Source organism: Scylla paramamosain, chromosome 7 (genome assembly GCF_035594125.1).
Source record: "Scylla paramamosain isolate STU-SP2022 chromosome 7, ASM3559412v1, whole genome shotgun sequence".
NCBI lineage: Eukaryota > Metazoa > Arthropoda > Malacostraca > Decapoda > Portunidae > Scylla > Scylla paramamosain.
In genome coordinates, this window is record NC_087157.1 from 11,992,327 (window position 1) to 12,014,789 (window position 22,463).

Sequence of the window (22,463 nt, forward strand, 5' to 3'; positions counted from 1 at the left end):
TGCAGAGACCATTAGTGAATGCCTCTATAGCATGCACTGTTGTTGCTAGTCTTGTAAATACCTCTACTAATTGACATTAAAAGACTATTGAAAAGTTATTCCTTACAGTTTCTCAAGAAAAAAAATTGTGCTGATAATGATTTTTTCAAATTGAATTCCATATTTTGTCTATTGTTGAGGCTCTTAACATCCCTAATACTATAGAAATATCAGGTGTTTGTCTGAGCTGCTCAACAGACATGAACGTGGGTTTACAGCATATCGCTTAAACAGAAACATTTATTACGTTTCAGCTCATCGAACAAAACTCCTGTATCACCTGTCTCAACCAATCGCAATCCCTTCCCTCGAAACCACCAAAGTCGATCAACGTTCCATAGTGGACAAAACCGACGAAATAACAACACGTTCGGAGGAGTTGGAGCGCCTCTAACCACTCAAGATACAAGTGTACTATCATCTGCCAGTAGAACCAGTTTCTTCTCCAAATTATCTTCTAAGTTCTCAAAACGGTAAGATGCATTGTTAATATGTAAGCAAGTATCTGTGTTTCCATGTTTTCAGAGTTTTGAGGATGTAGTAATTAGAGGCTTCACTAAATAAGATCCATTTATGGAAAAGGGAGGAAGAAAGGAAAAGAAGATAGAAGAAAACTGCACTCTGCATGTCTTAGAAGGCTCAGGGTTGATAATGTTTCCATTGAAGCTCTATTTCCTTAAAAGCTAGAAAAGTTTTACTTTATTTGCAGAGCTGGGTTACCTCTGGTGCTCTTTAATAGAACCCATCCCTTTCCTCACACTTGAACCAATCCTCCGATCAGACCAGTTGCAGGACTTTCTTTCAAGGCTTTCAAGACTGTGTCCATATATACATTCACACCTGAGTGGTTGTGCATGATATGAATGAATAGAGAGTAGTTGTGGATGCATAAACAGTGTTATTGTCTTGAGTGGTATGAGAGAAGATTCTGCAAGTGGGTTGCTCAGCTGATAAAACTCGGATGTGGGGAAATGAACAGGGCTATTATGGTGTAGCAGACAACACTGCTGTTTATCCCTGATACAGAGGAATTCAAGTATGCTATGCAACTGAACTGTACACATAGTGCTTCATTAGGAGTAGTTCTCTTCACACATACGAGTAAAAATCTTAAGGCTAAGGTGTGAGGGAATGGTTGTCTGTGTGATTGTGAGTGTATTAATTTTGCTGTGATTAAGTCCTCTTTAATGGGAAACCAAAACATCAGCATACTATATAGTTTTTTTTTTTTTTTATTTATTTATTTATTTATTTATTTTTTTTTAATACTCTGAATGGAGAGAGAGAGAGAGAGAGAGAGAGAGAGAGAGAGAGAGAGAGAGAGAGAGAGAGAGAGAGAGAGAGAGAGAGAGAGAGAGAGAGAGATATTTGCTGTATAGGTATTAGATTCCATAAACTAGTCTCATTGTTCTAATTTATATTTTTTAATCTAGCATGAAGTACCGGAAATAATATATATTTATATAGGGCCATGTCCTGAAAGTTTGTAGTAGGGGTTGGAAGACTATGCCAGAGTCATCTATGAGCAGTTGTTGAAAATAGATTAGTGAAGCCTCCAATTATGTATTCATAGATTTCTTCATTATGTAAGTTCTTGTATAAATAGTCAACTACTCTCTATGAGAAAGTGTTGTAAAAGTTGACTAGTTTGATTTGAATCTACTCTATGCTGTAGTTAATATAATTGCTTCTCAATAATATTAGTACACACACACACACACACACACACACACACACACACACACACACACACACACACACACACACACACACACACACACACACACACACACACACACACACACACACACACACACACACACAGGTTTGTCACTTTAGGAACTAATACTGAAAAAATAAATAAGTCACATGTCATACCTTATTCAGTGGAAGAAATTGCTCTTGGTTAAAGGTAACCCATAACTCAAGCTTTTCCCTGCTCAGTAGTTCCAAAAATTATATTTCTATAATATGAACAACTCAGATACTCTATTACTTTTCATAAACAGATTATTTTCATTACACAGGAATGAACCTTATAAAAAAAAATTGTCTGAATCACAGAAGCATATATATATGCCACCAAAAGCATGATGATGTGAAAAGTCCTTATATATTATAACCATTACATCTAGGAGAAAAAAAAAATCATAATTTGTTCTAAGTAAATATTCAGTGCAATAATGTACTGTAAGAAATAGCATCCATTTTTACCCTTACTGTGCTTCGATAGTTTTATAAATGAAAAAAGGAAGAATTTGGTTGTCAAAACTTAGAGCAGGGTGTCCTCATTTTTTCATTAACTTGAAAACTGCCCACACACACACACACACACACACACACACACACACACACACACACACACACACACACACACACACACACACACACACACACACACACACACACACACACACACACACAATTGAATAGCCTTAAATATTGTAGAGGATGCCTGGAATAAACGTATTGCATGTGTGTGAGGCTGTTTGTTTAGTCATTGAAAATTTTGCTTCTTTTGCCTCAGCCACAGTCTTACAAATACAGAGATTTCATTTCAAAGTTAAGAGGAAGAAATTACCAAAAAGTGCCTAATTACTGTATTTGTTCTATTACACTTCATCCTCAATTTGGTTTTCAATTACAAAATAAAAACTGTTGTAGCTTGATATCATTGTGTTAGCGTTGTGGAATTGGGTCTTCTATTATCAAAAACTTGGTCCTTTGATTATCTTTAAAAAATCCAAAGCCTTGCTTAGTAATGGAGTTTAGTTTTGTTTTAGATTTTCTTTATTAAAATAACTTTTATTGCAATGGATATTTTTATCTTTAGAATGTTTCTGCATGTTTGTTTGATTTTTTGCTTTGTTTCAAATTTCAGCCCCCTGGAAACACCAACTAGGCAAGCTGCTAGGTAGGTGTTGTGTAGCACTAGTAAAGCATTGTGGAGACTTGGCTCATTGTCACTTGCTGGATGGAAATATTCAGTTTACTGTCTCTAATAACTGTTACAAATACTCCCATATCCATCTATGTGTCCTTGGAACTTAAAATAAATTATTTCTCACTGCAGTATTATAACATTTGTTGTTGATCATTATTACTGAAATAAGGGTAAGCTCAGAGACTTAGGAAGGATTGTGTTTTCAGTGTAAAAAATTATAAACTGTTTTAAAAAGTAAGAAACTCACTCTAAATGTAAAGAACATTGATACTTTTCATCTCTTGCCTTACCTGTTTACCACCTTTCATGGTTTGGCTTAAATCTGAACACTAGTCTGGTCTTCGCTAGCTAAGGTCCACACATACTTATAAGATAGCAAGGAAAATGTGTAATTCACCCTTGGTCTTTGAGGATCATATGATGGACTTGTTATTGTCATCTCTACTTTTCTGGAGAGAGCTTAGTTCTGTGGGTAAAGCCTTGAGACTTCACACAGCATATTCCATCCTGATGCTGGAGGGGAGCAATAACAGCTCAGGGAACAGTGAAAACCTTTGCACTTGAGTGGGTTTGAACATCAGTCTGCCATGTTATAGACAAACACATCACTACCTAACTAACAAGCAGTGTGTGTGTGCATGTGCATGCATGCATGTGTGTGCTTGTGTGTACAAATGTATACATATGCATACACATATAAATACATGTATGTATACACACACACATTATATATATATATATATATATATATATATATATATATATATATATATATATATATATATATATATATATATATATATATATATATATATATATATATATATATATATATATATATATATATATATATATATATATATATGCTAAAGGATTTAAGTATGAGGGAACTAATCCTTGAATGGACTTTTATAGAACAGCTAACTTTGATGGGGAAAGAAAATGGTTATGGTAAAACTTTTATACTCTGGTTTAGTGTTGCTTTGTCTCATAACAAGCACTGGTTATTTCACTACACTGCCACGTTAAATGAAAGTCAGATTGTTTCCACAAGCAACACATTAAGTTTTTTCCCTTGCCCTGACCAGCAACATCTTATCTACCTGCATGATGGCTTGGTGGTGTCAACACCACTATTGTGCCTGCTAACTTTTCTGCAGGGACCAGCTAGCTCCTGTAGATGGGGAAATACAAGTAGCAAGCTCTTTCAGCCACTAGCAGCCACTAACTTGCCTCATCTCATGTTCCTCACTGTTACCCATAGTGCACCCCATTAATCTTGCTGATAAAGGCCATCCCATTTGTAGTCTGTTTGGGTTCATTTTTGCTAGTGTAAGTCAGTTGTTTCTCTCTCTCTCTCTCTCTCTCTCTCTCTCTCTCTCTCTCTCTCTCTCTCTCTCTCTCTCTCTCTCTCTCTCTCTCTCTCTCTCTCCTCTCTCTCTCTCTCTCTCTCTCTCTCATCACTGTACTATGCTGTCAGAAAGTAATTGCTTGTAATATTACTTGTCTCGTATTTTAAGTAGTTTCCTTGCCATTGTAGATCACCTTGTCACTCAATGGCTGCTCACTTGACCACCCTGATCATGCTTCATGTCTTGCATCACCTTACTCTGAAGCTTCCTTGTTGTAGAGAAAGACCCACAACTGGAAATGATGGGTCTGGTTTGTTTCAGTTAGGCTTATAAATGTGCTTTCCAGGAAGGAAGTACTTTAGAGATATATCTTCCATGATTCACAGGTCCACATCATGTAAATAGTGGTAAACATGTGAGGTAAATAAAACTGTCAGAAATTATGAGCAAAGGCTATAGAACTGTATTGGAGTGAGTGAGAATTCTTTACTGTCCTGCATCATGTTCATTGCAGTTGGTTTTCAATTTAAGCCAAAACACACAATTACCTAAGAAGTCTTTCACACTTCACCTTGTGTGTTTTGAATTCAGTGTTTCAAAAAGGATCTTGAGCTGGAGTCACTTCTGTAACATACCTGATACATTCCTGCTCTTGGACATGGCCTGTCCATGGCACATAGGGCCACAGGAACACATTCTAATTGCCTGTCATGTCTTATTAGAATATTCTAGATATTGACAAGGAGACCATAAAAGCAAAAGTGCTTGTATAGACTTCAGTTTATTCCTCAGAATGAGCATGTTCCTCTAGTCAGAATTTTTTCAGTTGTTTTCTCTTTCCAAGTTCATCATAATGATAAAAGCTTTGTACTGTCATGAAAAAAGTTTCATATTACTTTTGATGTGTGATGTGAATAACTGAGCATAATAATAGTATCATGATGGATGAAATTTTTTCTTTTCACTTTTTTTTATCTTTACATGCAGCTTCACAAGGTAAAAGCTCACCAAAATATAGATAGAATTGCTTTGTTATGATACCTCAGCTACATTATTAAGTTGCAGTATTGGCAGTTTCTCAATACTACCTTGAATTAGCTTAATTTTCTAGTTATCAGGAATTTACTGTGAAATTGACTCTGTGCTGTCTTCCATGTCTGTTAAATGGCATGGATCTTAGTTTTGTAGGTGCAATTATAATTTCTGTAGATCTTGGTTTTTTGTTTGATTATTTTTGCTGTTATGTTTTTTTATTTGATCAGTTTTTATGCACATGCTGAGATTGACAGGAATGTGATGAGGTAGGTGTTAAGGGTTTTGGGTGTGGATTTGGACAGAAAACTACTGATACCAAGAAAAATCTTCAAGAGAAGAACCTCTCAGTAATTGTTAGTCAAGCTAGGGGTGTTCTATCTTGCTCTGGTTGATGATTGTATTCATAGCCACAGTAATAAGGGGTGTGAAAGGCAGAGCTAGGAAACAGGATATGAACATGTTAAGGTGCTTAATGCAGCTCTTGTAAATATTAGGAAAAATCTGCAGAATTTGTGAGTGTGTGACAGAAGGAAACTGAAAGTGAGTGTGGCAAAGAGTGATGTGATGATATGCAATGAGGATAGAGCTGTAAGGGATACTGATATAATTCTGATTGGTGAAAGACTGCACCAGGTTGCTAATTTTTTTTCATACATAGCTAGTTGTTGCTATGGAGGCAGAGGTGAGCCACAGGATGAGAGAAGGATCAGAAGTATTGGAGTGCTGAGGGGAGCTTTGAAAAAGACATCTATGGAGTTACAAATAGAAATGTTCAAATTGATTGTTATGTTAATTATATATGAAAATGTGGAAAATGATGAAAATATTGATGATTGAAACAAGCTTATTAAACATGTACATGATATAGCAGGATGTGTGAATGTTTTTGAAAAGAGAATGTGTGTGATATTATTACTTAGCAAATATTATAAAATTATGCATATAATAGTAATCATTAGATTTTCATATTGTGACAATTTTCTGACTGAATTGAATTTTTGTGTTCTTTTTCTTTGATGTCATCCCACACATTTTGTGGGTAATGGACTAAAACTTTTCTACATTTTTTAAAATTAGCCAAATCTCTCTCTCTCTCTCTCTCTCTCTCTCTCTCTCTCTCTCTCTCTCTCTCTCTCTCTCTCTCTCTCTCTCTCTCTCTCTCTCTCTCTCTCTCTCTCTCTCTCTCTCTCTCTCTCTCTCTCTCCAGTAAAGTTTTCCTCACTCTCAGCATCTATTTCTTCATGTCATCTCTCCTTCACTCATTCTCTCTGTCCCCAAAGCATCTCAGTGTTCCATCAAGTCTACCACTCTAAAACTCATTCCCTTAATGGACATACTAGATATTTTTATATACTCATGAAGCATCACCACTTTCACCATCCATTTTGCTCAATCCACAAGCACCTCTCGAATACTCACTTTCCATACTGCATTCATAGACTATGAACTCAGCTTCTGTGTCCATGTTTCATTAGCATTTGCAGATGTTGACTAATATGCCTTCTCCAAACTGATTCATTGTGGAGTGCCCTTTCTTCTCATCATATGGTCTAATGATCCCACCTTTTTAATGATGATTATAGTAATAATGATAGAGCAACAGAACTGACCCTTACGCAGTGCAGTCAGTGAGGATCAGCCCTGTCCCCAATATAAGCAAAGATGTGAGGCAGTGCTTGTGTCTGTGCTTGTGTCTCTCAGTCTTTGCTATGATGGATTGAAATGGTCTATGCCACAAAGTGAAAACAGTAAACATCAAAGGCATTAAAATACTATTATGATTATTAATGAGGTGAGATATAAAGAATCACATCATTATCATCATCATCATTATCATCATCATCATCATCATCATCATCATTATCATCATCATCATCATCACCATCATTGTTGTAATCATATTATTATTATCGTCATAACCACATCATCATCCATCAGATTTCATCCATGCCTTAGTTTTACAAGAAATTACAATGACTGCCTACTTTTCCAGCCCATCTGTGAATAATGATGAACAAGTCAAGCCTCGGTCATTGCGCTTCACGTGGAGCATGAAAACAACCTCTTCACGCGACCCCAATGACATCATGGCCGAGATTCGCAAGGTAGACCACCCCCAGCACCATGAATAGCGACGAAAAGTAATCCACCCGCTGCATGTCCTGCTTAACACACTGTCTTCATGCTAGCAGCTATCTCCCTCGGTGCCCCTTGCTGCCCCCTGCCCACCACATCCCCTTGTTGATCCCCTCCTCAGTAATGAAGGACATCCCACATACCACACATGCCCCACATAACACCATTCTCATAGGTCTTCACCACTTAACTTCTTATTCTTGGTCTCATTGGTTTCGCCTCCCAGTGCTCCAGCAGAGAGTTAATTTCCTGAAGTCATGTAGGACAGTTCATTGTGATCCCCAAATTATTATGGTCTCTGTGTGCACATTTGTGTCATTGAACCTGTCATTACCACAGCAAAAGTTATAGACTGTGGCTGCTTGTAGACCAACATTAATGTCATGCTAGATTTGGTTCAGTGTTTGTTTTAATTTCCTTGCTCCCTTTTGCGTTCCTTAACGTATTACATTGTGCTTTCATGAAGCATTTATGCAGTTTTATTTTACATGTTTAAGTTAAATGAAGCTTTCTGTACTCCTGTTTATTTTAATTTAATTTCAACAAGGTTATAAACATAAAACAGCAGGCTATTAATGGGTATTATAAAACCAGCATGATGCTGGAAACATAATAAATTTTTTTTCCATCATTATTTTGTCGTTATATTTGCATGAAATCTTAAATGTAATTCAGTGGCCTAATGTTGGGCCTTGTGTTTTTGCATGTAATTATGTAGCAGAAAGTCCCAAGTACAGTACTATGTTATGTTTTAATAGTCTTGAAGTAGAGAGATAGCTTCTGTATCAGGACAGTGTCTTGTATTTGTAATGTAAGTGTGAGTCTAGCATTATTAGAATTTTATTTGCATATTTGCCAGTCATCAAAAATTTGTTATATGTTAATGCAGCATGGGAAAGTTAGAACAAGCAGGGATATGAATTGATTCTCATTAACTAATGATGTCTTCTGGTACTCTCTCTCTTGTTGCAGGTGTTAGATGCAAACAACTGTGATTATGAGCAGCGAGAAAAGTTCTTGCTTCTATGCGTTCATGGGGACCCCAACACAGACTCCTTAGTACAATGGGAGATTGAGGTGAGTAACATTGTGTGTTGTACCTGATATATATATATATATATATATATATATATATATATATATATATATATATATATATATATATATATATATATATATATATATATATATATATATACCATAGGTGTTTGAAGATCTTAGGGCATGATATGTACATCATAGATAATGTCATTAGAGTATAGCTATATTGATATTAATGCATGCTATATTACTGCAGACATTCCCTCAATGATTAATTAAGAGTGATTTTGTCATATCATCATTCTTAATTAAAGAAGTACTATCTCTTGTTAAATATAACATTTCCTGCAGTTACTTACATTTATCAATCATATGTTGATGTGAAACCAGTATGATAAATACTGACTAAGACTTTACCCCAGAATTTTCAAAAAAGAATGTGCCTCAAAAGATGTTTTTTTTTAATACTGAAATTAAGCAAGGCCAGAACATATTTTCATTGTAGGTTATTTTTTCACAAATATTCTTACTCTTAATGTTAGCTGATAAATAACTCTTTCTTGTAGGGGCTTCATCCAAAAGGATGGCATTCACAAATTTATCTTTGTTATAAAATCTTCCAGGCTTACTGTCTTTATGCCTTCATGTGTGTCAGTTCTTGAGTTTTCTAGATCCCACTTCAGGTTCTTGTCCTTCTGTCTTCAGTCTATACACCTGCAATTTACTTGACACTTACATAACCTGTTTTGTTGAGTTATTCTCATACATGTTATTTTGCTGATCAGTCTTACACTGCATGATGAGTACTTTCAGCCAAAGGATTGCATATTCAGTTAGATTATTGAAATATATACCTTTCAGAAATAACCAGAATAATTTCTCAGATAACCAAACACATGACCTCACCTCTTTCATTATCTTATCATTCATCATTTTCTTTTAATTGGAGAGAAAGCACAGAATTAATCATATAAATGTGTATTTATCTATTTTTAGCTTGAACCTAATTATTATTTACCTTTCAGGTGTGTAAGCTGCCAAGACTTAGTTTGAATGGTGTTCGATTCAAGAGGATATCAGGAACTTCTATTGGATTTAAGAATATTGCTAGCAAGATTGCCAATGAGCTGAAACTGTGACTACAAGGGGAATTTGAACTAGGTGATTCTCTAGTAGAAGTACCACTTGGGCACAACACAGCCTGAATCATGGTCTTCTCATCAGGAAGTGAAAGGGGGGTGCCTCAAGTGATGTCTCTGGGTCACACGATCTTGTTGAAAGATTCAGGGAATTAAAACATATTCCGAAGTGTGCCTAACATACATCTGAATTGCTCTTGTTAAAAATGTTAATAGATAAATGTTGGCACTGCAAATTTTCGGAGGTGTTTTCAGAATGCATTTTCGTGTCCTGACCTGGAGTGTTTTGGCAACCCCCCCTATGAAGCTCACAGAAAACTAATAACAAGTTCACTCATGGAAGAATTCTCATTTTAAGTTCCACAGGCCTCACCTGAAGCACCATTGGCTTGTTGGCTTCCCATCCTCACTCTCCAAAGCATAAAGTGGAACCCTCTCGCTGTTCGAAATCCAGTTGCCTTTTGAAATTAATTGCGACCACAACACTTGTTTACATAAAATGTACTAAGCTATCTTGACTCTATAACTTTGAAAAGACATGATCATATATATATATATATATATATATATATATATATATATATATATATATATATATATATATATATATATAAAGTATATGGTTGGTTAAAAAGTGTGATATTTGGAAATGAAGTTTATTTGAACAATATGTGAATGAACAACAAAGTGTCTTAGTACTTACCCCCTTCCACCAGCACTGGCCAGAGTAGTGCGGTTGTGTAGATGACGTGTGGTGGGAGTTTAAAGAGCTTCACCAAACACTCCAGTGGACTTTGGGAAGAGTGAGGCCAACACCCACCATATCATATAGCTCCACGTGTGAGCCTCACATCATGTGTAACATTATCATTGTGTTGCACTCACATGTTAACCAGAAGAGGTTCCAAAGGAACATTTTACCTTGTTTTCTTTTGTAAATACTTTGGCTGTAGGAATACAAAATTAAAGTTGCCCAGTTTTGTTATGTATAACCAATAGGATGAATGAGGTGATTTGAATATTGATATGTACAGTATTGTAAAGATTTGGTCACATAGCTGACTGAGAACATAACCCTAATCGTGGTTAAAGAACTAGTGTGCAACGTGTAGCATGAGCAGAGCTTGACTCCCAGTTGCCCCACGCCCTTGTGTAGAAACCAAAGACTGGGACTTCACTTCTGTTGTGCCTGGGTTATATAAAAACTATTGAGGAGTAGTGCGTTGCAATCTGCAAGTGTGAGCCAACTGTCAAGATGTTTTTTTTCTGCCATATGCCCCACCTAGCCTTGTTGTATATTTACAAGCTCCTGTTGTAAATGGTGTAGTCTTCTGATTGGTAACTCATCAGTCCCACTCTCTCTCTCTCTCTCTCTCTCTCTCTCTCTCTCTCTCTCTCTCTCTCTCTCTCTCTCTCTCTCTCTCTCTCTCTCTCTCTCTCTCTCTCTCTCTCTCTCTCTCTCTCTCTCTCTCTCTCTCTCTCTCTCTCTCTCTCTCTCTCTCTCTCTCTCTCTCCCCCCCCCCCCTTGTTGCCTGCCCTCTATTACTTTTTTTTTCTTTTTCTTTTCTATTCCCCCACTGATTGCTTCCTTTCCCCTCCAGACCCATCAATGATGGTGAGCCATCTTGTTATGTGTTCTGCCTTACTCCTGAGCCACCCAGTACCTTCACAGGTTATGGAACTGAGGCATTTGCTTCACACCCATACACTGCTTTTATTTCTCATTCATTGTGTAGATATATTACCTTGCATTGTCATTGTCATTTTAATTTGAAATTACTATTTCCATTGTTCATCTTAATTAGACATTCTAGTGGTGGCAGATAGGTATTTGATTTTTCTTTTCAGTTCATCCTGGGGATTATAATCATGCAAATTTATAGCTGCTAATATTTAATAAAAATATGAAATGATAATGTATGGACCATATATTGACAGTCTTTCTATACACAACCTTGGGTTTTAACTCCTTACTTTCCATTGATTGCTTTGTAATCATTTGGAAGAATTTTCATCCCAAAATATTTTTTTATCACAGGTAATCATGATCTTTGAAACCCTATTGGGGTTGTTGGTAGGGCACAGACCGAAATCAAACAAATAGGAGTTTGTAATAAATTGGGAATTATGTTGGTACTAAACACTTGTTTGTTTTTATAGCCCCACCTGCCTGGCGAGATGAGTGGCAAAAAAGACTACCTGACTTGTTTGAAAATTTTATCAAGATTTATTTAATAATGCTGCTGCATATGTTCATTCCTGTAACTACCTGTGTACATACTCAACCAGTAGCCCTTGAAATACAGTGACAATTGACATGATTGGAGTTTATTTACATTCCTATATGAGGATAGAAATCTTTTATACTTGTACCATATACTAATATATATATATATATATATATATATATATATATATATATATATATATATATACACACACACACACACACAGACACACACACACATATATATATATATATATATATATATATATATATATATATATATATATATATATATATATATATATATATATATATATATATATATATATATATATATATATATATATATACATACACACATGCATACAAAAAAGTATGTGTGCAATTTTTTGCTAGTGATTTGTTAGGTAGAGATCTGTGTATTAAGTGAATAGGAAACAATTGTGATCACTTTTTTTTATAAATAAACTCACTTTTGTTGTGAACTTGCTGTCAGTTTGACTGAACATATCTATCAAGGGGCAATGCATTCAATAAGTCATTATAATTGGTAGAGTCTGTGTTGAGTACTTAACATAAGGGTCCTCCCCAAGACCAGGACAGACAGCTGAGCCACCAGCTGGGGCCAGTGGTCTGCCCTGGGTGCAGCCCGGCTGTGCCGGGATAAAACCTGCAACAAAAATGACTCCTCTTAGCCACAAGTCAATACCAGTCAAGTGGAGTTAAGGCATTGAGTGTTGAAATTCTTGCAGTTTTAATTTTAAGGATAAGGAATATCAAGATATGTCAGAAGCTGAAATTTGCACATTAAATGCATTTTGTGGAGGAAAATACATACTATATATTATGAATCCTGGCAAGGTGGGACTGTGCTAACACCTTAACTCTGCCAGAGTTTACCAGTCACTTGTTTCCTTTATAATATTTGTTTGAATAAAATATTTTCTATGATCTTGATTTTACTAACATCAGTAATTATAAGAAGCGAGCTAATCACCATAGCAAGGTAATTAAATAATGTGCATGGATCTGGTGTGTCCCAAAATTAGTTCAGAGGCTGAGTGTGACAAATCCTGCTGTACCAGAAATGTTGTCCTCATTGTGAAATAGTGCAAAGTATGGATGTGGTTGATATACAGTAAATTTCTTTAGAGGAAAAGATTTTTTGATATACTGGAAATTAATCCAGAGCAAGAAGTCATTTGACCACCAAACATTTTACACTGCTTGTACAGGTTCTTATATCACATCCCTTATGCACACTTTCATTGCTCTCATTACCTTATCTTGTCAATCTACATGCCCCTTTCACATTGTTTATTTCCACAGCACAAGCTATTGTTTGCCCTATTCATGTCCAGGTCTCTGATTCATGTATTATCAGGAGAATACTATTTCTTAAATTTTTCTTTACATCCATAGATATATTTCTCCTTTTCATAACTGTTGGAAATTATTCTGATGTGCCTACTTTTCACAACCATATCTCTCATTACACTATCTGTAATGCTCCTTTGGGAGTCCAATGAAACACTTAGAAATTTATCTGGACAAGATAAATCATTAGCCTTGAGAGAAGCTTTTGCCTTGGGGACTGAACCCCTGAACAAGAGAACAGCAGCACATCATCTTAGAGGATTCCAATGATTGTCAGATTTCAAGGTTATTTTTGGTGCCTTTGTAATTCTAGTCAATACATGGCTTTCTCTCTCCACTTAGATAAACTTGTGCTGGGTTTAAGTTTCCTTTATCCTATGAAAATATCAGATTTCCCATTTCCGTAAGGCCAAGCCTCTTTTGGAAAGAATGTGATCCCCGTTGAGATGTACAGACATTATATCATTATACAATAGCTATATTTATTTATTTTTATCTATTTATGTATATTCATGGGGATCCCACTGGTGCCACCAATGTAATGACTCTCTTAATTAATCCATAGAAGTAATGAGAAATTCATCTGAAGGTGAAGTAAATTTTTTGCCATAAGAAGCTCTAACCAAGGACTGTGTGAATGTGAGTAATCACACTTGAGACTGTGGTTGTGATGGGTGTGATGTGACTGGATGTATGTGTGATATAATATAAATGTTGTGTTGTGTGGTTTGAGATGTGAGGTGTCATGGGTATTTTATGTACTACTAGTGCAACGATATTAGTATACTGGATGGATGTGGAAGGGTGTATGTGATGTTACCTGTGTGTCCAGGCCCACCGAGAGGGGGGTTGGGCAGTCAGCCGTTGCATTGCATCGGGGCCTATGGGGTCTTTGGGGGGGCCCAACGGTAGAGATGGGGCAACCCCCCCCCTCCATCTCTACCTTTACCTACTGGTTGCAGGGGTAGGGGTCCTAAACTATTCCTGCACCGGCACATTTCAGTTCTCTCGGTCGGCCTGGGTGTGTTATGGTGGATGAGGTGTGTGCAGGTGATATTATGGGTGTGCTTGGATGAGTGCAGATGGGCTTATGTGATATTACGGCTATGAAATTTGTTGGAGGTGAGTTCATGAGATACAGATGGATTTAATATTATATTGTATAATAAATTCGTAAGTATAAAAAAAAAAAAGTACTGGGACAAAAAAAAAAAAAAAAAAATATATATATATATATATATATATATATATATATATATATATATATATATATATATATATATATATATATATATATATATATATATATATATATATATATATATATATATATATATATATATATATATATATATATATATATATATGATTCCAGTTATCACAGTGGCGGTGCGGAGTGTGCTATGATGGCCGGCTCACGGTAAAGATTGCCGCTTGTGGCTTTAAAACTCAGTGGCCAAGCTTCAAGTTTTGGCCGCTGTACAAACCTGCAACACTATTCTCAAACATTTCGCTGTCTTATTTCCTTTACTTTAAGTAGGTTCCAGAAGTTATTGTTTCCATGATTCTGGTGACTGGAAGAATTCTGCATCATCAATTAGATAAATATTCATGAGAATCCTACTAATTATTAGTGTGACCTTTCAAAATAAATTTTATGAGAGTCCAAGGCACCTCAGAATGCAATCCTTGGGGCTCTCATTTGTCACTTCTTAGGGAATGCCACGTGTGGGCTTGATGGGTTCTTGCAGCTTCCCTTATTTTATGTTCTTATATATGTGATCAACAAGTTTTATGATTGTTGTTGCTGCTGCTACTGCTGCTGCTGCTGCTGTTGTTGTTGTTGTTATTTGATTTATTTTTATATACTACTAGTACTACTACTACTACTACTACTACTGTTGCTGCTGCTGCTGCTGTTGTTGCTGCTACTGCTGCTAATACTGCTGCAGCTGCCGCTGCTTCTGCTGCTGCTGCTACAACAACAACAACACCTACTACTACTACTACTACTACTACTACTACTACTATACCACTAAGTAAGAGAGAGATACTCAGAGATACTTCTACGCGGTTGGGCATCACTGTCCTCGCTTCTCTTTGGATTAGAAAACGCAGCTAAAGCGTGCACTTTACAGCGCTTCATTGTTTCATTACGAAAACATCATACATTTCCTTCGACAACATGAATGTTTTCAATGCAACATTTAGAGTACAATGATTGTCTTATGACTTGAGCAGAAAGGAAGTCGAATACATTTCTTGTTGTTGTTAGGGCCGCGATGATCTAGGGATCCTTATGTGTCCTGGTGAAGTCCTACGAATAATAGGCGTGGCAGCTGGCTGGTCTTCAGGAAGACATGCACAAGTGAGGTACATGACAGCTGGTTGCCGTGATCAAGTAAATTTCTTAAAGAGGTACGGTGGTGTAAATAGAAATATTTGTAAAATTCTGAGCGGGAGAGAGAATGACATGAGTCACTCTGCGGCCCCTGTGACGCACTTGAGGTCCAACATACCTTGACATTGAAGGGGACTGATTAGGACCCACCGATGTGGTTGCAGGCAAATTGTTGTCTCATCAGTTTGTCCATAAAACTGTATTGTTTAAAGTAACAGTTTCGAGTTTTATTCCTACTACCACGTACTATCATTATTACTACTTTTATCGTCAAGATCAAGATCCTCCTTCACGCCAGTCCCACGAGCAAGACTGTCTCGCCGCGCCACGCCGGAGTAAACAAAGTGAGCTCGTGTGTTAGCACTCCGGGCTGTCACTGCTATTATTGTGAGTACCTGACAACTTTGTGATTAATAAAGAAATCTGTCATAAAACTTACGACAGGTGTTCTGGAGGCATGGTTCTGCTGTGAGAGTTCTGTAGGTGGTAATGATGCTTAGGATAACAAGGGGGTAGGTTGTTATGTTTTATGTCACCGTAAGGGAGATAATGAACCTTTGTGGTGCAGTGTAGGCTGTGTATCTGATTCTGCTCGTGATTCTGAATATTTGATGCACAGGACATTAGAGTTGGTACACAACACGCATATTTGAGTCAGGTGTGGGGGTATCCGAGTGTGCAAGGGAGATAAATTAATCAAATGTGCCCGCATGTATCGTGGATATATGCTGAATCATGGTTCCCTGAAGTGTTATTGATGTCAGTGATTTGTATGTTGTAGTATTTCACAGGGGTAGGTGGTTAATTTAAACATTGTACTTCAGGTACTAGTTAAGACCTAATGACAGTCATTTCATGACTGACAAATCAATGCCAAATTAAAATAATGTCAACAAAGTAAATGTGAGAATTAACATAAAGATATATTAATAAATTACAAGGATGAATTTATTACATGACAAAATGCATAAGTTACAGTCAATGAGCAGAGATTCTCCCTTGACTGTAACTTGTACATCTTGTAATGTAATGAATTTTATCTTTGACATTTGTTAATATTTCTGTTGCGTGCTGTTCCCTGAACTCTGTTAGGTAATGTTCCATAACTGCTGCTCCATAATTGTTACCTAATAATCATTGAACAACCAAACACTTAATGGTATTTTAAAGTTAAACAAATCCTGATCTAACTAACCTCCAAACTGAGGACTTTGTCCTGTGACCATCCTAAACATTCAACATTAAATTTTATGCTTATCTCAAAATTTGTTGACCAAGTCAGACTTGTGAAAATACTTTAGTGACAAAATGTACACAGTAATATAGTTAAAGATTTAGTGTCTGCAGGATGCTGTTTACTGAAATAGTATTGTGGTTGGCACCTGTGTAAGAACTTATGCAAATTGCAACTATTGTTATTGTGAACCCTTCTGTTGCAGATTGCCATTGTAGCAAACACTACCCAAAAAATTTACCACATTAAGTTGTGGAAGTAATTCCTTAACCACTGTAGTCCATGTGTCAGTAGTCTATATGTTGCCACCATGTCATTAATATAGGTCTTGTTTGGATACTTTTTATTGCACATTCTCCTTCCCTCCCCTTATTTCCCCTACTTTCCTTCTCCTATTTCCATTTTTCCTAACTATCTACCTTTTCTGTTTTGCTATAGCATAATACTTGAATAATTGAGTTACAACTTGATTTCCTGTGTATCTCATACAGTACTAATGAGGCTTGGTCACTGGGATATGTGTCATTGTTGATGAACACATGCACTGCATACATTTCCCAGTTCCCATTCCTGCAATTCACAGGTGCACCACCCATCAATCATTTCTGGTGACATTCGTAATTTCTTGAATTGTTGAACTGGGTTGATCACAGGTATCATGTGACAAGTAATCTGTCAGAATAAACAAATATTTTCTACATTTTCATTCTATTATCAGTTTGCTTCCTCCTTTTTTTTTTTTTTTTTTACAGGCATCTAAATTCTAGAGACTATTGCAGTTGCAGTTTGTGGCTGTCAAAATTTTCATTCTAAGCTTATTTTGTGATGGTGTGTAAAGTTAGGTAAAAGATTGTGGATTTTCAGTTGCAGACTTTGATTTTAGATAGCAGAGCCCTCATTGCTAAACATTTACCACTGCCTCTCATACCACATAATGTAAACACTACTCCTATTTTGGCAATACTATTTTCTATTTTCCTCTGTAGATTTGCCAAAGCTTTTAGTTACAATGATGAGCCATGCTTATTGATAAATATTGAAAAGAGTAGTTCTTAAGCTTTTAATTCCACAGTTTACAGAAATTAGTGCACTATGTAGATATGCCAAGGTCCAACAAAGCACTGTTTTAGAAGGTTCTATTATAGTGGCTGATGAAAACTTCATATCAAGCCTGATAACACCACATGTTAACCTCCTTAAAGATACAGATAGAGTGTGTATGGTATGGGAATAAAACTATAAAAGTAAGGTACCTCTGCCTCCTCCAACACTTTCCATTTCATCACCTGAGACCGATACCATTGACAGTAATGAGTTTGTGATCTTAAAAACTTTGTTCTCTCTCCAGGGCTGTTGTTAAGGGACACAGATGATCAGTTGACATCTCATGGATGATTTCTTATTAATGAGGAAAAATTATTGTTGAAATATCACTAGAAATTAGTGTACTATGTAGGTATGCCAAGGTCCAACAAAGCACTGTTTTAGAAGGTTCTATTATAGTGGCTGATGAAAACTTCATATCAATCCTGATAACACCACGTGATAACCTAGAATCATGAAAACACCTTTGGAAACTATGGTAGCATCTGCTACATCACACTAAAATTAGTTGAGATAAGATGGCCAAGATTGTGTTGCAGTTTCTAGACTTTCCTTATTTTCTTCAGGTAGCCATAAAACTCAACACTCATGACTTGGAGATCAACAAAGAAAATGAATAAGGGGGACTAATCTATTTGTATTTTTTTTTTTTTTACTAGCGTAGAGTATGTGAAGGTTCTTACTGTCTGAGTGCTGCTGGGAAGTTGAATGTGGCTAGGTGGAAGTGAAACGTGCTGGTGGAAGGAAGGGGGTGTTGAGGAAGGAATGTGGATGTGGAGTGTGGAAGGTGGAGTGCACTGAACAGGAATGGCAATGCTATGGGGAGTAAGGTGCTGAGGGAAGAAGTGAAGGGGAGGTGTTGGCTTCTGTATGGGTGCTGAAGGGAGAGGAGTGCTAAATATTATCTCACTGCTTAGAATGATTGCATTGTGTATGTACACTCTCCTAACGTAACTTGACCGAAAACTTGACCTCACCTAATCTACTGTAGTTTATATATATATATATATATATATATATATATATATATATATATATATATATATATATATATATATATATATATATATATATATATATATATATATATATATATATATTTTTTTTTTATCACTGGGAAATCATGTAACTAAGATTATTATTTTCTTAGTGCTTAGAGACGATGACTTAACCAAACCTGATCTAGCTTATGAATATGCATCGTTTTAGTCCCAGAAAAAAAAAAAACATGGAACATATTCAGGAATTCAACTAAATCGAGTGAAACGTGAAAAAAGGTACTTCACAATAATCAGTGGTGCAGTTAAGTAAATTCCATTATATAGTAGTGGGTTTAGTCAGTTTCAGTGTTTGTATCTCGGAGACGTGGGTGAGTGTAAGAGAATAATGTTTACAGTTATGGTTTATGTTGCGAATTTAAGGAACTGTTATGTGCTCTATGTGACGAATTTCAGAAATGTTAATGATCTAGATTCTTGAGAGAGAGAGAGAGAGAGAGAGAGAGAGAGAGAGAGAGAGAGAGAGAGAGAGAGAGAGAGAGAGAGAGAGAGAGATTTGTAATGGAAGTCATGGTGTGGAGGTAAAATTGCTTCTCTTTGACTTGTGTAGGAAGGAGTCTCTCTCTCTCTCTCTCTCTCTCTCTCTCTCTCTCTCTCTCTCTCTCTCTCTCTCATTCTCCTCTCAGGTTAGTGTGACAAAGAAAACGTAATCCTGGTTCAATTTTGGCGCCCTTTGTGGGGTGTTGGTGCGGGCCAATCGCGTGTGTTTGTGGAGTGCAGCGGCCCATTGAGAGGACAACACGCGGCTCCAGGCTACACAGGCACATTCTCTCTCTCTCTCTCTCTCTCTCTCTCTCTCTCTCTCTCTCTCTCTCTCTCTCTCTCTCTCTCTCTCTGAGAACTCGTGTTATTATAATTTTTTGTGTGATTTGCTGATATTATTTCGGTTTTATGCTTTTGAACTTTTGGTAGTAAGGCACGTGGACACACACACACACACACACACACACACACACACACACACACACACACACACACACACACACACACACGTTTATGATTTAATTTATTATTTTTTCTTTCTTTTCTTTTCTTTTAACTTCTTTATCTTATTTGGTGTTTCAGTCTTTTATGTATTTTTTAAAATTTTATTTATTTATCTATTTATTTATTTTTGAGTTCGTTGCAGCATTTTCCTTTCGACTTTTTGTTCCTCCTCCTCCTCCTCCTCCTCCTCCTCCTCCTCCTCCTCCTCCTCTCGCAAAAGGCGTCTTAGATCTTTAAAGCTGACAGTTTTTTAAGGCAGCGAGCATCGAGGGAAGCTGCCACCTTGTATGTGTTTTCTTCCCCTCGAGGCAGTGGGGTGCTATCTTTGGGGAGGCGAGGGGAGCTGAGCGTGGGATAGGGGAGAGTGAGGGGAGAACGAGGGGAGACTGAGTGATTGTCTCTGGTTAGGATATGATGGGGCGGCGTATGGGAATGGAAGGGGGATTTGGGATTGGGGTTATAATGAAGGGAGATGAAGAGAGAGTGAGGCATTTATGAGGGATGGGAACTGGGGAGGATGTGATGGAATAGTGGGAGAGAAATGGGGTGGATAGAGGATGGGGCTGGTAATGAGACAGGAAGGAAGATGTGAGGGGATGGGGTAGATGAGGGGAATGGGACTTCATAGGGTGTGATGGGACAGTGTAAGGCCATGGGGTGGATGTGGTATGTTGGGGAGCATGGGTGAGTGAGTGGGTTGGAGGGAGGGGAAAGGGATGGGAAGGGGAGGTGAGTTTACCGATACACTCAAGTTGATATTTTTGTTCTGGTTATAACCTTTTGTCTCTGTCTGTCCTGTCTGTGTATGTATGTATGTATGCCTGTATGTTAGCTTTGATTGTTAGGCGAGGCTTCAAGTCGTAATAGTTCTCAAGGTTGGTGTCATTTATCTCGTAGTGGAGGCGCCATGTGGGTGTTTGCTGCCCTGATGAATATTTATTATTTGTCTTCACGTCACTCATTATGAAGGAGCAGTGGTGAACCATTGTATGCAGTCGGGCCTTGCTGGGGAAATATGTGACCAGCTGTCCTCTGCCTAAGTTCCTAGGGTGTAGTAGCGTTGTCCACGAGACTGTCCCTCATAGTGACCACCTGGCTAAAAATTTGAATAGTGTATGAGTGTGTGGTGCTTTGTTTAGGACACCCCGCGTGAGATTACTGTCTTTGGTATATAGATAGATAGATAGATAGATGGACGTTGCTCATGTCTCCATTAGATTAATCAGGTTTTTGCTCAACTGCCTTTTACGTCATTCCCACTGCCGGAAAAAAAAGTTAAACAGTATTTGACAAAACGCAAGTAACCAAACAAGTTTAAAATGAAATTCATTTGACTTAATTAAAATCTAACAACAACACCCAGACTGACACATCAATAAGGCGCGCTAGACCAGCCTATCCAGTCTGTCTGATTCATAAAGACGTGTGTACAAACAAGGCTGTGGACGACTGGAATATGCTTAGCAAGACCGTAGCGGATGCACGACATTAGATAACTCCAGGAGGAGGTTAGATAAATTTATGGATGAAAATGGCAGGTAGTAAGTTGTAAGTGTTGAGGAGATGTGTATACCAGCTGACGTTCTGTAGTCTCCGTTTTCGTTTATGTTCATATGTTCTAGTGTTTATTCAGTTATATGCCCTCACAGGTTCACACTCCTAACGCTTCGTTCTCAGGATTATTTTCGAAAGCCTCTGCTGGCGTTTTGTAGTCAGTCTTTGTTTCTCACTGTTCTTGTGTTTATTCAGTTAAATGTTCCCTCTTATGTACACGCACGCTTAAACGCTTTGCTTCCATCAGGACTATTTTCAAAGGCCTCAGAGACGATCAGTTGTGTTCCCAAGGGTGATTTTTGCCACTGATGATGTAGAATCGTTGTGAAGCCATCACCAATCATGAAAACACTATTGAAAACTGCAATAATTTTCACTAGAGCCCCTTATAGAGCAGGAGATAAAGCAACGCAATACTAGCTAGATAATACCAGGAAATACTGTCTCTAATGTTTGTGTAAGGAGAATCCATTGCCTCTTGATACGAAAATCTGGTGTGACTAATATTGATGGGGAGTTGATGTGAGTTTATCACGATTGGCAGTAAACTGGTGTGTGTGTGTGTGTGTGTGTGTGTGTGTGTGTGTGTGTGTGTGTGTGTGTGTGTGTGTGTGTGTGTGTGTGTGTGTGTGTGTGTGTGTGTGTGTGTGTGGATAGAATTGAGTGTCTTGCGTCAGATCATGTTGAAAAACAATAGGGATATAGCAAGGGCAACGTAAATAAAGTCCTTAGGTTGGTAATGAGGATAGGGCAAGACATAGCGGATTCAAGCTTGAAATAGATGGATTTAAAAGAGAAACAAGAAATATTGGTTCTCAGATAGAGTGGTAGATGA

The 22,463-nt window shown here is 37.2% G+C and overlaps 1 protein-coding gene and 1 long non-coding RNA gene across 23 annotated transcripts in view; both read left to right on the forward strand.

The window, feature by feature from the left end:
- The window catches only part of LOC135102080 (serine/threonine-protein kinase MARK2-like), a 128,037-nt gene extending 116,030 nt beyond the window's left edge, over positions 1-12,007 (forward strand). For 18 of the 22 annotated variants that reach the window (XM_064006789.1, XM_064006794.1, XM_064006797.1 and 15 more), the window contains 5 exons: positions 294-512; positions 2,921-2,953; positions 7,364-7,475; positions 8,479-8,583; positions 9,573-12,007. In XM_064006789.1, coding sequence (XP_063862859.1) covers positions 294-512; positions 2,921-2,953; positions 7,364-7,475; positions 8,479-8,583; positions 9,573-9,686 — 583 coding nt within the window. In that variant the 3' untranslated portion in view covers positions 9,687-12,007. Of the gene's footprint in view, positions 1-293; positions 513-2,920; positions 2,954-7,363; positions 7,512-8,478; positions 8,584-9,572 lie in introns of all 22 variants that reach the window. The other 4 variants (XR_010269515.1, XR_010269513.1, XR_010269514.1 and 1 more) reach the window with 4 other exon arrangements.
- Positions 12,008-15,978: 3,971 nt separating this feature from the next.
- Positions 15,979-22,463, forward strand: part of LOC135102082 (uncharacterized) — a 145,935-nt gene continuing 139,450 nt past the window's right edge. Inside the window, exon 1 of the long non-coding RNA XR_010269516.1 lies at positions 15,979-16,078. This is a non-coding gene — a long non-coding RNA (uncharacterized LOC135102082). The remainder of the gene's footprint in view (positions 16,079-22,463) is intronic.